The 20,759-nt window shown below is 50.5% G+C and overlaps 1 protein-coding gene across 1 annotated transcript in view; it reads left to right on the forward strand.

Annotated features, from left to right (window-relative positions):
* Window positions 1-20,759, forward strand: part of Pde8a (phosphodiesterase 8A) — a 48,204-nt gene that overhangs the window by 18,088 nt on the left and 9,357 nt on the right. The window contains exons 2-11 of the mRNA XM_042671780.1: window positions 3,915-3,971; window positions 4,382-4,572; window positions 5,171-5,227; window positions 6,930-6,984; window positions 10,535-10,623; window positions 12,957-13,035; window positions 17,296-17,433; window positions 19,224-19,312; window positions 20,482-20,530; window positions 20,605-20,647. Of these exons, the coding sequence (XP_042527714.1) occupies window positions 3,915-3,971; window positions 4,382-4,572; window positions 5,171-5,227; window positions 6,930-6,984; window positions 10,535-10,623; window positions 12,957-13,035; window positions 17,296-17,433; window positions 19,224-19,312; window positions 20,482-20,530; window positions 20,605-20,647 (847 nt within the window). The remainder of the gene's footprint in view (window positions 1-3,914; window positions 3,972-4,381; window positions 4,573-5,170; window positions 5,228-6,929; window positions 6,985-10,534; window positions 10,624-12,956; window positions 13,036-17,295; window positions 17,434-19,223; window positions 19,313-20,481; window positions 20,531-20,604; window positions 20,648-20,759) is intronic.

Raw genomic sequence — 20,759 nt, forward strand, 5'->3', positions numbered from 1 at the left:
TATTTTTATTGTAAAGATACTGTACAGAGGTGTTACAGTTACATGAGTAAGGCAATCATGTGTAGAATGTTTTTAGTTTTTAGTGAGTCCATCTCTAATTTGCTAAACCCCCAGAACTTTACTCAGGAAGTTCCTGTCTATGCCAGGAAGCTCTGATGTTTCTCCTGTTCCTTCCCGTAGCAGCTTCCAAGGTTTCAGGTCTGACCAAGGCTTTGATCATTTGGAGTTGATATGAGGAGCTCTGCACATGTAAGCACTTGTTTTGTGAAATGGATTGAACATAGATGCTTAGTGTGGAGAAAAGGTGGTCAGAGTTCTGTGAAGAGCAACCAGTTCAGGGCAGCGCTCACCAGACAGCAGTCAGACTGGCGGCATGTAAGAGGTTGAGGAGGAAGCACGTAGCTACTGTGCTTCTGTGGTAAGTCGCAGGCCTTCAGCCTCATGCTTGCAGGACACCTGATCAGACCGCCCAGGCTTTAGCCAGAGCACCAAGGGACGGGCACCATTGAAGCATGCCTCCCTGGTGCTTTGTGCTTGGGAGTGTTTCCCTTGTCCACCACACAGCGTGTCTGGGAGATCAGGAGATGGTAACAAAGGAAGACAATCCACTTGTCTTGCTCTTCAGACTGGAAGAAAGCTCAAGAGGAAGTGGGCAAAACAAGCAGAGAGATTTTGCTGACTTGTGTTGGCTGTTTGTGGTCAGTGTTTTTGAACAGCCTGTAGAAATACCCATTCCCTAGATGACAGGTACTTGGGAAATTTGGGGAGCATGAATTCCTCTCTATGACTGCATGGATGTATTCTCACTATTAGTCATTACTGAAGAGGAAATGATATCAGAGCTGTGCAGCGCTGTTATTCACACTGAATACACTATTCATTTAGACAAAAGATCATTTCTCAATTCAAATCTCAATATTCTCATTTAAGGCTTATATCAGTTGTGTCATAATCTATGGAAACAAAGCTCTCCACTGTGTCTTAATTGCGTAAGTGTAACTCATTTCCCCGTAGTGGGCACACAGATTGTAGACACATTTTTTTTTTTCATTTTTCTCTTTGAGTGCTCTTAAAATAGGAGAGATTTTATCCAGTGATAAGTTGTTTTTATAAAATGAAGACATCCATTAATATTTCCCATTTATACCAATTCTTATAAAATTGGTAAACTTAAAAATTATCAATGAGCTCACTTTCCTAGCAGAATTTTGATAAAAATTGAATTATTTTTCTCAGTTCTTAGTATCTTAGCATCTCCTGACTGTGCAAGGGTCTCTCCAGTGGGGTTGTTGATTATTTTCTTATTAATCATGAGACATTCTTTATATATTGTGGGTATGAGTTCTTTGATGATAATTTGTAGATAGCATCTCCAACATTTGGGGCCTACATTTTCATTTCCTTCTCTATGAGTAAAAATTCCTAATTTTAAGTTTTAACTTATCAGCCTTTTGCTTTTTTTTTTTTCTGGACACTCCTAGGGGTGAACTCAGGGCCTGGGCACTGACTCTGAGGTTCTTTTGCTCAAGGCTAGCACTCTACCACTTGAGCTACAGCACCATTTCTGCTTTTTCTGTGTATGTGGTACTGAGGAATCAAACCAGAGGCTTCATGCATGCTAGGCAAGCACTCTACCCCTAAGCCACCTTCCCAGCCCCCCTTTTTTTTTTTTGTATGAGGTTAGGAAATGTCTAATGCAGTGAAAGTAAAAATAAATAGCGTTGCATCACATTAACAAAGAAACAACAGTTGAAGACACCTTGAAGACTAGGAGAAAATATTAGGAAATCACACATTAGATAAGGTGTTGATGTCTAAAATATATCTACACAGTAACAAAGAAACACTCCCAGATTGGCCCACTGGTGCCTCACGCCTGTAATCCTAACTACTCAGGGGGATGAGGTCTGAGGATCTTGGTTCAAAGCCGGCCCAGGCACGGAAGTCATCGAGACTCTTAACTTCAGCTGGAAGTGGAGCTGTAGCTCAAGTGATAGAACACCAGCCTTGGGGGAAAAAAATAAGGGACAACACCCTTAGCCGAGTTCAAGCTCTACTACTACTAGCTTGAAGTGTTAGGCTGATTTGATTCTGATTTTCAGGCATAGAGAGGATGGATGGACACAGAGACTCGAGTGGCTCTGATGTCCATCTGTGGAGGAGGCTGAGGTCTGCCCACTAGTACAGTCATCAGGTTTCCTGGAGGTGGCTGTTTTGGAGGGGCAGTGGTTCGTTCGTAGTTGACTGGTGGTGCTGACACCCTGTGCTGACAGGTCCCAAGGACTAGGCATTCCTGGCTGATGGTGAATGTGATCTAAGTTGTGTTCAGTGGTGAAATGGACACACTGAAGAAGCATGAATGCCTAAAAATGCTAAAATTACACAGTGTACAGAACTCAAATCATAACAAAGTGAATCGACAGTGTCTTTTATTTCTCAAAATGAATTTGGTGTTGGAATTTCTCCTAAGTAGAGGTCATAAAGTTACACGGTCTGTCGTGAAGTTGCTCACACCTGTGTAAGGACTGCATCCTAAGTGCCCTGAGCTGCGCACACTTGATCTGTCCCTAGCTGCGGCCAACACAGTCCACTTTATTTATGTACATTATCAGCATGTAATTAACATGTTAATTATTGCCTTTAATTTGGTTTCTACAAGTGGTTTCCTTAGCTTTGTGGAGGGATTGGGATGTAAATATTGAACTTAGAGCCTTCTGTATGCAAACTTGTTTTCTTTTTACTTTAGTTTTCACAAACTTAAATGAAGTTACAGCTTAGAATATTTCTTGTTTCATGATAAAAAAAAATAGATTTTTTTCTTGAGATAGGGTCTTGCTGTGTAGCCCAGGCTGGCCTCCCATCCAAGGTCTCCTACCTCAGCCTTCCAAGTGCTGGAATTATAGGTGTGCGCCGCCATATCCAACTTGATTGAGATTTTAGACTATGAGTTTTCCCTGACATTTAGCAAAAGCTGTCTTTATTATGTAATATTTTACTATTTTTCAAGTAATCGCCCATAGCAATACTTCCTTCTTCCATCCAGCAGTTAATATTAATATTAACATTAATTAACATTGTCAGTGAGGTTTCTTTGTTTGACATGTTCAGTCCTCTGTTGGACTGCATTGCTCAGTGCCATCTAAATGAAGGAGTTTGGGGGCCATCAGGAGAAGATGGAAATAGGCACACAGGAACCAGTGTTTGGTGTCTATTATTTGGAGGCTCTTCATAGTGTAATTTAATTTGATTTTTGTAACAAAGGAGGAACTGGGCTGAGAAGGCGGAAGTGATTCTCTTAAGTTCACTCAGCTAGTAGACCGCTGAGATAGAAATGTTTATCATGGGCTGGGAAGGCGGCTCAGTGGTGGAGCGATTGCCCTGCATGCCTGAGGCCCTGGGTTCGATTCCTCAGCACCACATAAGCAGAAAACAAAAGCCGGAAGTGGAGCTGTAGCTCAAGTGGTAGAGCGCTAGCCTTGAGCTGAAGAGCTGAGGGACAGCGCCCAGGCCCAGAGTTCAGGCCCCACAGCCAAAAAAAAAAAAAAAAAATGTTTATCCTGCTGGGTGCCAGTGGCTCCCGCCTATAATCCCAGCTATTCAGGAGGCTGAGATCTGAGGATCTCAGTTTAGAGCCAACCTGGGCAGGAAAGCCCGGAAGACTCTTATCTCCAATTAATCATAGTAAAAGCCAAAATGGTACTGTGGCTCAAATGGTAGAATGCTACCCTTGGTCAAAAAGGAGCTTAGGGACAGTGTTCAAGGCCCAGGACTGGCAAAAATAAAAAGTTTATCCTGTTTTTGTAGTTTTTTTGTAGAGTAGATACTTTCCTTTCATCTGTGTTGCTAAGTAGAGAAACATATAAGCAAAAATCACACCATTTCCTTTTGCTTTTAAGCAGATCTCTTTCTTACAGGGAACAGTAGCCGATGTGCAATTTGGCCCCATGAGGATTCATCAAGATCAGCTTCAGGTACTAAGGGGCCATCCTGGGGTTACTGCCTGTCAGTTCTCTTCTGTAGGGTTTAGTAAAGAGCTGTACAGAATGGCCTTCTCTCAGGTGAATGAAGACTGTCTGCAACCTACAGTAAGTTGGTTGTGATGTGATAAAGACAAAAGCTCACGCGTGTGCGCATATGTGTGTGTGTGTAAGAGAGAGAGAGAGAGAGAGAGGGGAGAGAGAGAGATGTGGGTTGGCACAGTCAGCAGATGGAGAAGGCTGCTGATTGGCTCAGTGGTGGGATCCACAGCTCAGGCAGGAGAGCAGATGTCATGTGACACCTGTGTCCCATCTTAAAAACACCTGGCTATTTTCTGTGGCTTATTAAGACATTACAGTCTGACAACATCTCATTTAAAAACTGTTTCCACTCTTGGATCTAGGTACTTTTAGTGTTTACCAAAGAAGACAGCCAGTGTAACGGGTTCCGGAAGGCCTGCGAGAAGGCAGGGTTCAAGTGTACAGTGGCCAGGGAGCCGCGGGATGCCCTCGACTGCTTCCTGGACAAGCTGCACGACATCGTTGTCATTGACCACAGAAACCCCCGGCACATAGATGCAGAGACCCTGTGCAAGTGAGCTTCCCTACGTGCTGAAGAGCAAAATGGCAAAACTATTCTTTCTGGGAGGAATCCTTATCGCTTTTGTGATGAAGGCCCTGGGTCTGATCCCCAGAACTAGAAGAAACAAAATGGTAGTAAGAAAATGTTAATTTCTGGCCGGGGACCAGTAGCTCACATCTGTCATCCCAGCTACTCAAGAGGCTGAGATCTGAGGATCATGGTTCAAAGCCAGCCAGGGCAGGAAAGCCTGTGAGACTCTTATCTCCAATAAGCCACTAGAAAACCAGAAGTGGTGCTGTGGCTCAAGTGGTAGAGCACTTGCCTTGAGCTGAAGAGCTGAGGGCCATTGCCCAGAGCTCAAGCCCCACGACTGACAGTAAAAAAAAGAAAAAAAGAAAAAGCTGGAAGTATCAGTGTGGCCCAAGTGGTAGAGTGCTAGCCTTGAGCACAAAGCAGCTCAGGGACAGCACCCAGGCTTAGAGTTCAAGCCTCAGGACCAGAGGGGATATTTATATATGTATATGTGTATATGTATACATATGTGTATATGTATATATGTGTATATATGTGTGTATATACATATGCTTAAAAACTTGTTTGCTTTTTTTAGGTCTATCAAGTCATCAAAATTCTCAGAAAATACAGTCATTGTTGGTGTAGTTCGCAGGTAAACTGTTTTTCTGTTGGAAAGGCCTCAGTGTTGTGTGTGCTCTGTTAGACAGATGGCTGATTGAGGGCCAGGCCCCTTTGAAGGAGAAGCCCCTGGAATGGACTTTATAAAAGTCCAGCTTCTCTGGGCTGAGAAGGTGGCTCAGTGGTCGAGTGCTTGCCTAGCATGAATGAGGCCTGGGGTTCCATTCCTCAGTACCACATACACAGAAAAAGCCAGAAGTGGTGCTGTGGCTCAAGGGGTAGAGCACTAGCTTTGATCTGAAAAGCTCAGGCCCAGAGTTCAAGGCCCACAACCAACAAGACAAATACAAAACAAAACAGCCCAGCTTCTCTAGTGTTCTTTCTGTTCTCCAGTTCGCTGCAGGGAGATCATGCTTCCACACCAGGCCCCAGGGCCCCCTGGTGTCTGCCTTGATGTCTAACTCCAATGTCTGAGGATTAGAATTACACATAAATGGGCTTTTAATCCATGAACTAGAAGATGGGAGACTCCAAGGAAGAATTTATATAGATGTTATGTGGTTGGTGTGTGTGTGTGTGTCTGTGTGTGTGTGTGTGTCTGTGTGTATGTGTGTGTGTGTCTGTGTGTGTGTGTGTGTGTGTGTCTGTGTGTGTTTTGGGTCCGGTTGTGGGGCCTGAACTCTGGGCCTGGGTGCTGTCCCTCAGCTCTTCAGCTCAAGGCCAGTGCTCTACCACTTGAGCCACAGCGCCACTTCCGGCTTTTTTCTTTTTGCTTACGTGGTGCTGAGGAAGTGAACCCAGGGCCTCATGCATGCAAGGCAAGCGCTCTACCACTGAGCCACCTTCCCAGCCCTGCATATTTAGTTTTTTTTTTTTTTTTTTTTATTGTAAAGCTACTATACAGAGGGTTACAGTTACATGAGTGAGGTTATGAGTACACTTCCTCTTGAACATTGTTACCCCCTCCATTGTTTTCCCCCTACCATCCCCTCCCTCCCTCCCTTCCCCGAGGTTCTTTTTTTTTTTTTTTTTGATTGTGATTAAATGTGCATATTTAGTTTTTAGTTGCACTTTATTGTCATAGCTGGCTGCGTGGAGGGTTTCAGTTTGGCACATCCGTGTCAGGTGGTTGGTCCTGAAGAGTTGAAGTTGGCCAATGAACCCCTGAGCGACCCTGTCCAGCACAGGCCTGCCAGCGTGCCGAGCCGCCCCTCCCTGGGGCAAGGTAACAGCTGGGCAGAAGAAAGCGTTCTGAGGAGCTGTGCCGGCTGTGCTGCGGCTGGTGTTGCATGCCACGGTCTGGTGCTCGGGTGGACTGAGGCAGCGCAGCCACTCAAGCCCAGGCTTCGAGCAGTCACAGGGCTGGGAGGGTGGCTCCGTGGGGGAGCGCTCGCCTCGCATGCATGAAGCCCTGGCTTCCATTCCTCAGCACCACATACACAGAAAAAGCTAGAAGCGGTGCTGTGGCTCAAGTGATAGAAAGCTTTGAGCAAAAGAAGCTCAGGAACAGTGCGCAGGCCCTGAGTTCAAGCCCCAGGACTGGCAAAACAAAAAACAAAAAAACCAGTTACAGTGCTGTTCTGCCCTACGCCTAGCCGTCCTGTTGACACAGGAGGTCAGCATAGGTCCACGTGTCTAGTTCACACATCTGATTTTCATCCAAAAGTGTGTGAGCAAGTGAGTCGTGAGCGTGTGGAGGTGAAAGCAAGGCTAACTCTCCCTGCTTTCTCTTGAAGGGCGGACAGAGAAGACTTGTCTGTGATGTCCCTCATCGCTGCCGGCTTCACAAGGGTACGTGCCACTCATGGGCCGTGGCTGGGGTGTAAGGTGTGCATGCGGGGCTGTGGATGCCGTGGCTGGGGTGTAAGGCATGCACATAGGGCCGTGGACGCTGTGGCTGGGGTGTAAGGCATGCACACAGGGCCCATGGACACTGTGGCTGGGGTGTAAGGCGTGCACACGGGGCCGTGGACACCGTGGCTGGGGTGTAAGGTATGCACGCGGGCCCATGGACACCGTGGCTGGGGTGTAAGGTGTGCACACGGGGCCAGACGCTGTGGCTGGGGTGTAAGGTATGCACACAGGGCCGTGGACGCCGTGGCTGGGGTGTAAGGCGTGCACACGGGGCCGTGGACGCCGTGGCTGGGGTGTAAGGTATGCACGCGGGCCCATGGACACCGTGGCTGGGGTGTAAGGTGTGCACACGGGGCCGGACGCTGTGGCTGGGGTGTAAGGTATGCACACAGGGCCGTGGACGCCGTGGCTGGGGTGTAAGGCGTGCACACGGGGCCGTGGACGCTGTGGCTGGGGTGTAAGGTGTGCACACAGGGCCGTGGACGCCGTGGCTGGGGTGTAAGGTGTGCACACAGGGCCGTGGACGCCGTGGCTGGGGTGTAAGGTGTGCATACGGGGCCGTGGACACCGTGGCTGGGGTGTAAGGCGTGTACACGGGGCCGTGGACACCGTGGCTGGGGTGTAAGGCGTGCATGCGGGGCCGTGGACGCCGTGGCTGGGGTGTAAGGCATGCACACAGGGCCGTGGATGCCGTGGCTGGGGTGTAAGGCGTGCATGCGGGGCTGTGGACGCTGTGGCTGGGGTGTAAGGTGTGCATGTGGGGCCGTGGATGCCGTGGCTGGGGTGTAAGGCATGCACACAGGGCCGTGGACGCCGTGGCTGGGGTGTAAGGTGTGCACACAGGGCCGTGGACGCCGTGGCTGGGGTGTAAGGCGTGCACGCGGGGCCGTGGACGCCGTGGCTGGGGTGTAAGGTGTGCACACAGGGCCGTGGACATCGTGGCTGGGGTGTAAGGTGTGCATGCGGGGCCGTGGACGCCGTGGCTGGGGTGTAAGGTGTGCACACAGGGCCGTGGACATCGTGGCTGGGGTGTAAGGTGTGCATGCGGGGCCGTGGACGCCGTGGCTGGGGTGTAAGGTGTGCACACAGGGCCGTGGACATCGTGGCTGGGGTGTAAGGTGTGCATGCAGGACCGTGGACGCCGTGGCTGGGGTGTAAGGTGTGCACACAGGGCCGTGGACATCGTGGCTGGGGTGTAAGGTGTGCATGCAGGACCGTGGACGCCGTGGCTGGGGTGTAAGGTGTGCATGCGGGGCCGTGGACGCCGTGGCTGGGGTATAAGGCAGCGTGCACACGGGGCCATGGATGCCATGGCTAGGGTATAAGGTGTGCACGCGGGGCCCGTGGATGCTGTGGCTTGGGTGTAAGGCAGTGTGCATGCAGGGCCATGGGTACCTCAGATCCTCTCCAGGAAGACACCTTCATCTTCGGCCTGTGTGGCAGTCACACACAGTAGATCACAGAGGTGAGGCTGGGTTAGAGCGCTCAGACAGGGAGGTGGCAGTGGGGAGGGGAGAGCACCCCAGCACCCTCCTTCCCTGAGGGCCTGCCGAGGCACACGTATTATAAGAACACGCCCCACTCCAAGGTCCCATGGGGGCCTTGGCACTGCTGCCTTCAACCTAGGGGTCTGGAGGTCCTCCCTCCGTCCACAGCCTCCCTCCATCCTTGGCCTCCCTCCGTCCACAGCCTCCCTCCTGCTGCTGCCTCCCTCCGTCCACAGCCTCCCTCCATCCTTGGCCTCCCTCCGTCCACAGCCTCCCTCCTGCTGCTGCCTCCCTCCGTCCACGGCCTCCCTCCGTCCACTGCCTCCCTCCGTCCACTGCCTCCCTCCGTCCACGGCCTCCCTCCGTCCACTGCCTCCCTCCGTCCACGGCCTCCCTCCGTCCACGGCCTCCCTCCGTCCACTGCCGCCCTCCCTCCTCAGCCTCCCTCAGCCTGCGGCCTCCCTTGGTCTGCCAAGCATCTCACACCCTGCTTGCCCCGTTTCGCACCATACCGAGGCTAGGGACTGCGGGAGAGCTTAGCTGGTCCCGTGGTGTCTGGCCTGGGGAGGCTGGTCCTCTCCGTCGGGCCCTTTAGAGATGAGCACATGGTCAGTCTGCGGTGGTGCGGTGGTCCACGAGCAGAGCACCAGCCAGAGGGAGGGAGGAGCACGAGTCCATGGTACCACATATGAAGAAAAAGTAGAAAGTGGCGCTGTGGCTCAAGTGGTAGAGCGCTGGCCTTGAGCTGAAGAGCTGAGGGACAGCGCCCAGGCCAGAGTTCAGGCCCCACCACCACCAACAACAAAATCCTTTGCAATCATTATTGCTGGACAGGAGATGCAGCTCCAGCAGCACCTAGTGGTGGGACACAGGCTCCGCTCCAAGCCGTGGGCAGAGCAGCAGGTATGGCAGGGCCAGAGGGGGGAAAGTGACAACACTTGTGCGCAGCTTCGTGGAAGGCGGATCTGAGCAGGCGCCAGTGAGGCCTGAGGATCACAGTGGAGGCAGCCTCGGCAGGAAAGTCCGTAAGATTTCATCTCCAGTGAATCACGGGAAAAGCTGGAAGTGGCACTGTGGCTCAAGTGGTGGAGTGCGAGCTTTGAGCAAAAGGAGCTGAGGGACAGCGCCCAGGCCTGGTGCGCAAGCTCCAGGACTAGCACAAAAAAGAAAAGAAAAAAGATGGGGCTGGGAATGTGGCTTAGATAGAATATGGTAGCGTGCTTGCCTAGCATGCATGAAGCCTGAGTTCCAGTCCTCAGTACTGTATTCACAGACAAAACTGGAAGTGGTGCTGTGGCTCAAGTGGTAGAGTGCTAGCCTTGAGCAAAAGAAGCTTAGGGTCAGCCTCCAGGTCCTGAGTTCAAGCCCTAGGACTGGCAAAAGGAAAAAGTATCCCTTGAGTGAGCTGTGTCTTCCGTGGCTGGCACTGCTGAGCGAGCTGGAGGCCTTGGAGCTGCAGGGGCAGAGGAAGGAGTGTGCTCTGCCCACCCCAGCTCTGCTCCCCAGAGCCCCACAGCCACAGAGAAAGCAAAGAAACAGGCACAGGCCACGCTGTCTCCCTTCCCCCCTCTGGCCCTGCCATACCTGCTGCTCTGCCCACGGCTTGGAGCGGAGCCTGTGTCCCACCACTAGGTGCTGCCGGAGCTGCATCTCCTGTCCAGCAATAATGATTGCAAAGGATTTTGTTGTTGTTGTCGGTCGTGGGGCCTGAACTCTGGCCTGGGCGCTGTCCCTTAGCTCTTCAGCTCAAGGCTAGCGCTCTACCATTTGAGCCACAGCGCACTTCCCACTTTTTCTTCATATATGGTGCTGAGGAATGGAACCCAGGGCCTCAAGCATGCAAGGCACAAGCACTACCACTGAGCCACCTTCCCAGCCCGACAAAGGGGTTTTAAGTGTTCAGTGGACACATTGAGTGTGTTTCGAATCCCTTTCATTGCACACATACTTACTCAAAGATGCTCCTTTGTTTTTCTAACAATCCCCCTTTCTGTTTTTAGAGGTACATAGAAAACCCCACCGTCATGGCCTGCTACAATGAGCTGCGCCAGCTGGAGTTCGGGGAGGTGCGGTCCCAGCTGAAGCTCAGGTAACTGGGGCCGCCCCTTGACAAGGGGCGGGTGGGCAGATCTCCTCCCAGTCTGCCTGTCTCGATCACGGGAGGGGCACAAAGCTGCGCTTGCTGGAAACATTTTTAAAAAATAACATCAACTCACCGTACTGACGGTGAGTTGTTCTCTAGGAGATAAATGCTGTAATTTGCCCTTTCCTTTTTGCAGCATTACAAGACCACTGAGCCCTCCTTCCTGCCCATGTGTGTTTCTCAAAAGTAGCTGGGATCGCAGGGCTGAACAACCATGTTTAGGAGTTTTTGTTTTTGTCGGTCATGGGGCTTGAACTCTGGGCCTGGGCACTATCCTTCAGCAGTTCAGCTCAAGGTGAGCGCTCTACCACTTGAGCTACAGCATGGCGCCACCTCTGGTTTTCCGGTGGTTTATTGTTTACTAGAGATGAGAGTCTCACTGACCTTCCTGCCTGGGCTAGCTTTGAACTGTGATCCTCAGATCTCAGCCTCCTTAATAGCTAGGATTACAGGTGTGAGCATCCAGATTTGTTTAGCTTTTAATTTTCTATTGATAAAGAGATTTGTTTTAAATGAGTAAAAGTTGATAATTTTCTTTCTCTCTTTCCTTCCTTCCTTCTTTCCTTCCTTCCTTCCTTCCTTCCTTCCTTCCTTCCTTCCTTCCTTCCTTCCTTCCTTCCTTCCTTCCTTCCTTCCTTCCTTCCTTCCTTCCTTTCTTCCTTCCTGCCTTCCTTCCTTTTTGTCAGTCATGGGGCTTGAACTCTGGGCCTGGGCACTGTCCCAAGTGCTCCAGCTCAAGGTGAGCACTCTACCACTTGAGCCATAGCACCACTTCTGGTTTTCTGGTGGTTTATTGGAGATAAGAGTCTCATGGACTTTCCTGCCCGGGCTGGCTTGGAACCATGATCCTCCGATCTCAGCCTCCTGAGTAGCTAGGATGGCAGGCGTGAGCCACTGGCGCCCGGCTAAAGTTGGTTATTTTTCCAGTGAAACAGAAAACCGTAAAACTATATCAGCAGGACAAAAGGAAAATAAAGCCTACCCTCCCTCCTTGAATGTCCTGCGTAACATTTCCTGTACCAAGCATGGGAGAGACGAGCGTGCCGCTGTGTTTGTGTCTGCTTGGTGCGGTGCGTTGGATTTGGAGTGAGCAGTGTGGCTCTATATGCAAGGAAGAAAAGTCCTTCACAGACATAGGCACCGCAGGCTGGCACAGAGCTGGTGCTGTGGGGGAGCTGTGCAAAGTCCACTCTGGACTCTGGCGAGGCTGTAACAGGCCGCCACCACACCGCGCCCAGGCTACTTCGCACAGCTGTATTTCCTAATATTGTTAAACATTTTTTTTTTTGGGGGTCCGGTCGTGGGGCCTGAACTCTGGGCCTGGGCGCTGTCCCTCAGCTCTTCAGTTCAAGGCTAGCACTCTACCACTTGAGCCACAGCACCACTTCCGGCTTTTTTCTTTTTGCTTATGTGGTGCTGAGGAATCGAACCCAGGGCCTCAGGCATGCAAGGCAAGCGCTCTACCACTGAGCCACCTTCCCAGCCCTGTTAAACATTTTTTTTTTATTGTAAAGATACAGAGGGGTGCCAGGTGCCAGTGGCTCACGCCTGTCATCCTAGCTACTCAGAAGGCTGAGATCTGAGGATCACGGTTCAAAGCCAGCCCAGGCAGGAAAGTCTGTGAGACTCTCCAATAAACCACTAGAAAACTGGAAGTGGTGCTGTGGCTCAAGTGGTAGAGCGCTTGCCTTGAGCTGAAGAGCTGAAGGACAGCGCCCAGGCCCCGAGTTCAAGACCCACAACTGACCACAAAAAAAAAAAAATACAGAGGGGTTACAGTTACAGGAGTAAGGCAATGAGTACATTTCCTATCAAGCATTGTTACCCTCTCCTCTGTTTTTGCCCTACTATCCTTTCCCTCCCCTGTATTTTCTAATTTTTGCCAATAAACATCTATTGGGTACACAATTAAAGACCATCTTCAAACACTAAAACATGGCAAATGCTTTCTCATGTTCTGAGCATTTCTGAAGAAAGCCGAGGACAAAGCTGGCATTCCAGAGGACCCCCAAGTTTTGGAAGCAGTTTAAGCTAATAGCTACAGATGACCTGCCCCCTTTCCCTGTGCCCCGGCTGAAAGAGACTCACAGAGCGCGCGTGCTCAGGGAGGGCCCGCGCACCGGGCGGGGCAGCCTCGCTGTGCTACTATTCCCCAGCCTCCTTTTGAACGGGCACACCTTGCCCTGCCGGGTCAGACAGAAGTACACTGAACTAAGCGCCGAGTTCATAGTAGACGTGTGTATTTACATTAATCAGGTCTTCTGTTTCTACCCATGAAGGGCCTGCAATTCAGTGTTCACTGCATTAGAGAAAAGTCAAGAAGCAATTGAAATTACCAGTGAAAACCACATCATCCAGGTTTGTTGTTTGGAAAGGTGTCCTTCCAAGTTGCTTGTTTCATGTCCTTCCACTCTCAGGATTGAACCAATACAGTATTTATTTCCTTTCTTTCCTTAGAGGATTATAAGACTAAAATCAATAAAACGTAAACTTCCAAGGAGCTTTCTAGAAAAGAGAATATACCAGTAATTATAGTTTTAGAAAATATGGAAATAACATGGGTGTGTCTTGTGTATATCTGTGTGTGCGCGCGCGTGTGTGCATAGCACAGAGAGACGGCTGGGCGGAAGATGCCGCGCGGCGCAGGGAGAGCGGGGGCTCTGCAGGCCGCAACTAAAAATGTGAAAAACGAGAGCCTGCGTCAGCTGTTATTAGCACAGCTTGAAAACCCAACCGGGGCCATGGAGCAGACGCTCTTGGGCTTCTCTTGTGCCCAGATAAGGATCCCCAAAGACCGCCAAGGAGCCGATTCCGATGTAAGCACATGAGAGTCGTTTATTACAAGCTTGAGCCTGCAATCACCACCATCACCAACGCAGCGGGTCAGAGTTGAGAGCCCTGCCCTTCCTCGAGCAAGGTTTTTATAGGGTTTTTAGGGACTTCCATGCATCATTGCAACACTTAACAAATCATAATCACACCGTGGGAAAATCATAAAATAATTCTTTTTTTTGTCAGTCATGGGGGCTGATCTCTGGGCCTGGGCGCTGTCCCTCAGCTCTTGAGCTCAAGATGAGCGCTCTACCACTTGAGCCACAGCGCCACTTCTGGCTTTTTTTTTTTTTGCTTATGTGGTGCTGAGGAATTGAACCCAGGGCCTCATGCATACAAGGCAAACACTCTACCACTGAGCCAACTTCCCAGCCACCTCATAAAATAATTTTTTTTTTGGGGGGGGGCTGGTCATGGGGCTTGAACTCTGGGCCTGGGTGCTGTCCCTCAGCTCTTCAGCTCAAGGCTAACGCTCTACCACTTGAGCCACAGCGCCACTTCCAGCTTTTTTCTTTTTGCTTATGTGGTGCTGAGGAATTGAACCCCGGGCCTCAGGCATGCAAGGCAAGCGCTCTACCACTAAGCCATCTTCCCAGCCTTCATAAAATAATTTTAAAAGATGATTAGTGTCACCAGTGGCGGGAGCCAACCAGGTACTAGGGATTGGCTGGTTCATGGGGTTGATGCTCTCTGAAATGATTGGCTGGAGCAGATGGTCTGACCCCTGACCAGTGATCCTTCTCCTGTTATCTGCTGATTAGCTATGGTTAGCAGAATTTTCCATAAAGGAGATTGCTCCTGGAATTTGGGCTCAAGGGGATCAAGGGAAGTTGCTGATTTCCTGGAGTATCAAGGGGAGTTGCTGATTTCCTGGAATTTGGGCTCAAGGGGAGTTGCTGACACAGTTCCCGGACAAAATGGAATCCAAACCTAAAATTGCTATATTTCGTTCAGGCTTCACATTCTCCTCCTAGCTAGTGACTAAGGGGCCAGTCATGGTCCCTTCATAGCTAGTTCTTTGTTAACGTCATCTATGGGTTGATACTGAGATCTGAGAACCGGTACCCGGACCGAATTAACCCACTCTTTTACAAAGGTTACTAGCCTGTTAATCACGCAAGGACCAGTTGTGAGTATCAGAATTAACATCAGGGGTCCCGCCAGAGGCATTATCTCTTGGGCCATCCAGTGTCCAGGTTGGAAGTGGGACGTTTGCGAAGCCCCTGGTGCAGTTCTTCCAAGACGCTCGTGTGTTCTTCTACCAGTCCTGACTCTATCCCAGCTAACTGGATCTTATGCCAGCTGTGCTCATAAGCTCCTCCAGGCGACTGTCCTCACGCTGTCGCTGAACTTTACCCATTAGGGTATACAGCAGCAGCAACGGCAGCAGCAGTCTCTCAGTGGCTCCAACGGACTGTCACACGGTTCCTACACAGACTGGTTAAGCACACATTGCATAGACTTGGCAGGCTGTGGCCCCACTGGCTTTTAAGGCTGTTCAGACAATGGCCCAGGACAGTTTACCAAGACAACAACTCTTTAAACAGACACAGCAGGCGTGGTCTTGTAACCATCTCGACAGGTGCAGACCACGCTTGGACATCTGTTAACACTATTCTATTTTGCCTCATTTTTCCAAAACTGACTCTGGACTCTTGATCTTTAAAAGGGGGTTGATGAGCGAGTGAAGGTCCAGCTTCTGTAACTTCTTCAAGCTAATTTCAGGGGTGTTGCTCCTACCTAGGCCAGAACCTGTAACCTAGGCCTAGTTTAACTTTTGACAAATGCACAGAACTTTTCTCCAGCTACAGCGGCATAGCTTGTTTAGCACTCTGGCTTGCAAAAGCATCTTTCTGGACGGCTTTAGGAATGTGATCTCTTGTGACCCTAACAATGCCTTCAGACAGATGTCAATAGGGACACACTCTCAGGTTTATAAACTTTTTTTCTGAACAGATGAATTTCTTGTAGCTGGTATCAGCTCAGTTACTGCCAATTAGGGCTTTTGGCACATGCAGGGGTTGGGATTTAAACTGTCCCCCACATTTTGTAACTCTAGCTTTTTACTGCTATCACAGAGGACTGGCAAGTTCCTGTCCCTTACAAGGTAGATAGTCATGGACATTAGGCACGCTTACAAACTATCTTCCCATGACCTCCTGGCTCTCACCAATTTTTGAAGGGCCACGCACCAATGACTCTAGGATCTGACATTATTTCTGCCATCCAAGCAGAGGCTTACAGTCTCTGGATGCTCCTCCATTGCTTTCGTCCCAGGAATGTCTTCTCCACCTGGGATAAATGCCTCATGGCCATTTCTCTTAGCTCGTTGCTGGTCTTGAACTTGGGGCCTGAGTGCTGTCCCTCCTCAGCTCTCCAGCTCAAGGCTGGCACTCTGTCACTTTGAGTCCCAAAGCAACTCTGCTTGCTCTTTCAGGGCTCTGCTGGCTGATTACAGGTGACAGTCTCACAGGGACCTTTTTCTGCCTGGGCTGGCTTCGAGCCAATTTGCAGATCAATGAGTCTTATAAAAGGCCACTTTACTCCAATTAAAAGCAACAAGGTGTCGGGCGCCAGTGGCTCACGCCTGTAGTCCTAGCTACTCAGGAGGCTGAGATCTGAGGATCCTGGTTCAAAACCAGCTCGGGCAGGAAAGTCCATGAAACTTATCTCCAATGAACCACCAGAAAACTGGAAGTGGCACTGTAGCTCAAGTGGTAGAACACTAGCCTTGAGCTGAAGAGCTGAGGGACAGCACCAAGGCCCAGAGTTCAAGACCCACAACTGACAAAAAAATAAAAGCAACAAGGTGGTCAACATAGAAGTAGTTTTTAAGCATGCTCTTACCTAGAACTTATTAAGAGCCAGGGTTACATCTGACAAACTTGTAAGAATCCTCTGTGCTTTGCTCTGGGCTTGCTGGAAACTGTTAAAAAAAAAAAAAACAAACCTATAAGAGCAAACTGGAGTAGCAATTATTTTGGTAATCCTAATTTTCCTTTGTGTACTTTGAGGCAAACGTTAAGAACAATTTTACTTTTAAATGTTATATCAAAAAATCCATTCCTAATTTTTTAAGCCTCTTAATCTCTTTTAATATTTTATACTTTAATTTTCATTTTGAAAAGATCCTTTGAAATCCTGAGGCCAAGTGTCACTCATTGCCTCTTGGCTGTTTGTTTTAAAACAGAAACACATGAAAAACTTTTAAACTCAAATGACAATTTTTCCTTAATGCAAGAATTGCAATCACCATCACTGTACCAGGGAGCTAGACTTAACACCTTTATGACTTTTAAAAACATATCCTACTTGGAGAACATCATTGAAAGCAAGTCACATTATACAAATTAACTTTTTTAACTCTCTTTTTAAGACCTTCTTAATTTTAATTTTAGCACATCCAAGGGGCAGTTTTAGCAATGCTAATCAGATCTTCACATCACTCATTTTAACCATCATGTTTCCAGTGTCTCTCTGCAGGGACAAGGGACAGAATAAAGATGGGCCACTTGGCCCCTCCTGTGGAATGGACACACACCCAATCCGACTCTTTAGGGTTAGATGAACTGCGTTTGTGCCAGCTTGCCCTCTTTCACCATGCGTGGACTCCTCCCAGGGCCCGTCCTACCATGCATGACCGTCTGAACTGCACTTCTGCCTGCTCAGGCTTCACATTTCCCACCTTCCTGGGAAGAAAACTGGGGGCTCAGGTAGAGACCCTGGGATCTTCTCATTTCCTGGTGCCTTCAATTCCCCTTGATGCCTTCTCTTTTCTCTTCCCAGTACGTAAATCCTGCCTTTGAGAGAACAATGGGCTACCAGTCAGGTGAACTAATCGGGAAGGAGCTGGGCGAAGTGCCTATGAACGAGAAAAAGGCAGACTTGCTGGACACGATCAATTCCTGCATCAGAATAGGCAAGGTAAGTGGGCCTGCACCCTTCCTCACTGGTACTAACGGAAGTGCTGGGAGGACCAGCGCCTAAAGGCCCGCAGTCCTGCCAAGGGCTGTGCGCACATCCACCGCGCATCCGCTCCCCAGCTTCAGTTCCCCAGGCTCCAGCACAGGCCCAGGAACTCAACCTTCCACACACTTCAGGTCAGTAAACATAGGTGCATAGTTAGGATATTTCCTCAGCAGTGTATGCTGAGGAAATATTTTTTGCTTCCGTGGGTGACAAAACAAGTCAGAGCCCATGACTGGCTAAATCCTTTGGTGGACTGGGAAGAAATCCTAAAGAGCTTGTTCACAGTGCTGACTGCTTGATTGAACTAATCTTCCTCTTCCTGTCTCTCCTCTCTCCCCCTTCTCTCCCTTCCCTTCCCTCTATTTTTTTCAACACAACAGTTCTAATTATATGTATATACATACACATATATATGTAATAGTCATGTATAATCCTCATGCCATATAACTCCCCCATTTCAAGTGCACAATCAGTGGTTTTTGGCATATTCACACGGTTGTGTGAAAATCACAATTTCTTTTTTTTTTTTTTTTTTGTCAGTCGTGGGGCTTGAACTCTGGGCCTGGGCGCTCTCCCTGGGCTTTTCAGTTTAAGGTGAGCGCTCTACCGCTTGAGCTACAGCGCCACTTCCACTTTTCTAGTGGTTTATTGGAGATAAGAGTCTCACTGACTTTCCTGCCTGGGCTGGCTTTGAACCGAGATTCTCAGATCTCAGCTTCCTGAGTAGCTAGGATGACAGGCGTGAGCCACTGACGCCCAGCTGAAAATCACAATTTCTATGTGAATCCCAAAGTAGCCTTTGCCTGTCTGCTTCTGTGGCACCTGTGTGCAGGGCGCGGAGAGCCTGCTCCTCCTGCCTGGCCCCTGGTCAGCCTGGCTGGTTTGGGGCGCAGGCCTCTCTGGTGTGGGCTGTAAGACCCATGCCTGTCTTGGCTAGAGAGTGGGGAGAGCAGGGAGGTAGGGTCTTTTGGTGCTCACAGTTTGCAGTGTGCCCTGCTTCACTTCTGAGGCAGTGCCTGACTCCTGGCTGCACTTCCTGGCCGTGCCCAGAGCCTTAGCTTTGGTGGTGGCCACAACCCAAGTGTAGCTTTGAGAACTGCTCTGGGAGAGTGTTTGCAGCTGAGGCCTCGCCAGTCCCGCGAGGACGTCCCACGAGTTCAGTCACAGGTGCCCGTCAGAGTCCCCAGCTCGGGGCCTAGGGGGGAGTACAGAACACTTGAGGTCCCAGCACAGTTGTGTCCCACAAGGCCTCCCTGGTGAGGCCCGGACTAAGTCCTGCAGGCACCGTGCACCTGATGACAGACCTGAGGCCGTGCCAATCTCCCTGGCTGTGCCCATGGATTCTCCCCGGCCTGGGGCGTGTGCCACGGTGCCTGCTGGTTCTCTCTGGATGTAGAGCACGTGCCTACTGTGCCTGCTAGGTCTCCCTGGCCTGCATTGCGTGCCCGCCATGCCTGCTGGTTCTGAGTTCATCAATATTCCTAAGGGGCCGCAGCCCACCATGTGCACCGGCCCTTCATCTTAAGCTGCAGCCTGCCACGGAGGGGCCCTTCCGTGGTCCACTCCTGAGACTCCTCCTGCCCAGGGCAGAGGCAGAGGCAGGCGCGAGGAGGACTGCTGTGGAGGCAGTGCACTTTGGAGGCTGGGTTTGAGATTGGGCTTACCTTTGGGCCCCGACTGTGTTCAAAGTGGAGAATGATGGGGGCCGCAAAGCCTAATGATGCTTGCTCACATCACACTGACAGGAGTGGCAAGGAGTGTACTACACCAAGAAGAAAAACGGAGACAACGTACAGCAGAACGTGAAGATCATCCCTGTGGTGGGGCAGGGGGGGTAAGTGGGGACTGCAGGGTGGGCGGATTTGCTGAGGGGGGCAGATGTCTTGCAGAATGCCTTCTGGGATAATGCATCCTGGGGACCTCTTCCCCACAGCCACCAGACCGGCACAATTGCTTTTAAGCTGCAGGATGCACGAGAGACTGAATTTATATTTACTTAAAGTCGGGACATCAGTGTTGTTTGCCAACAATGCTGGCGAGTAGACTCTATGTTCACAATTTTAAAAATCGCATTGGATGACTTTTTCTATAAAGGCCTATCAATCACTGTAAAGAAAAATTTTGTGAATACCAAGTTATAGAAATTCTTAGGTGAGGGCTGGGAAGGTGGCTCAGTGGTAGAGCGCTTGCCTTGCATGCCTGAGGCCCTGGGTTCGATTCCTCAGCACCACATAAGCAAAAAGAAAAAAGCCAGAAGTGGCGCTGTGGCTCAAGTGGTGGAGCGCCAGCCTTGAGCTCAGGATCTGAGGGACAGCGCCCAGGCCCAGAGTTCAGGCCCCACGACTGGACCCAAAAAAAAAACTTCTTAGGTGAAATGAAGGTGATTGTTGATTGGCAGTATGTGTGTATTAGGTGCCTTAAACTTTCAGATGGGTTGTTCAGAATCTCCTGAATTAAAAGCAGAAAATTAACGAATATGACTCAAACTTCAACAGGCGAAACACGCCGCTGTGGGCAAACGATGCTAATGGGGGGGGGGGGGGAATGGGACCGTGTACACAGATGCGGTGGCGGACCAGCCTGTGGCCCTGGCCGCTGCGCATGGCGGCGCCGGTGCCGACGGCTCTGCTCATGGGCTGCGTCACCAGGCCTCCCTGCCAGCTGGCAGCTCCTGGGCGCTGGTCAGTGCAGGCTCTTTATGTGAGAGCAGTGTGCAGGCCGGGTGGCAGGGCGGGGTGGGGCGGCTGGCTGGGGCTCAGAGGAGAGCTGGGGAGCACTGCAGAGGATGAGGGCCGGGCCGGCAGCAAGGAAGGGTCTGGCTGTGAATGAGCACACATGTATTTCAGTCTCCTGGTGTGAGAACCAACCGGGGAAGAACTTGGGACCGAGTTCACTTCTCTGCAGGGACACAGGGCATGTGTAACTTGGTGGGCTTGGCCAAAAATGAAAGCTTAGGGACCCACCGGGTAAGTCAGGAGGCAAACAGCACACTGTTTCCTACAGAAAAATCAGACACTATGTGTCCATCATCCGGGTGCGCAACGGCAGCAAGGTAGGTAGGGCGGGAGGGACGCCGGGCAGGCCTTCCAGGCCCTGGACCTAACAGCCTATGACGCCCGCTTCTAGACGGAGGAGATGCAGGAGTGCGTGGCGTCTCAGAGCCAGACAGGTAGGGGCCATCTCCACGCCCATCGAGCATCCCCGGGCCGCGGTGAGGCTGGCTTCCCGAGCCATGGCCACCCAGGGCTGCCTGACCGATGCCCAGGACACATTCTAAGCCC

Source organism: Dipodomys spectabilis, unplaced genomic scaffold (genome assembly GCF_019054845.1).
Source record: "Dipodomys spectabilis isolate Male_0828 unplaced genomic scaffold, ASM1905484v1 ptg000668l, whole genome shotgun sequence".
NCBI classification, from domain to species: Eukaryota; Metazoa; Chordata; class Mammalia; order Rodentia; family Heteromyidae; genus Dipodomys; species Dipodomys spectabilis.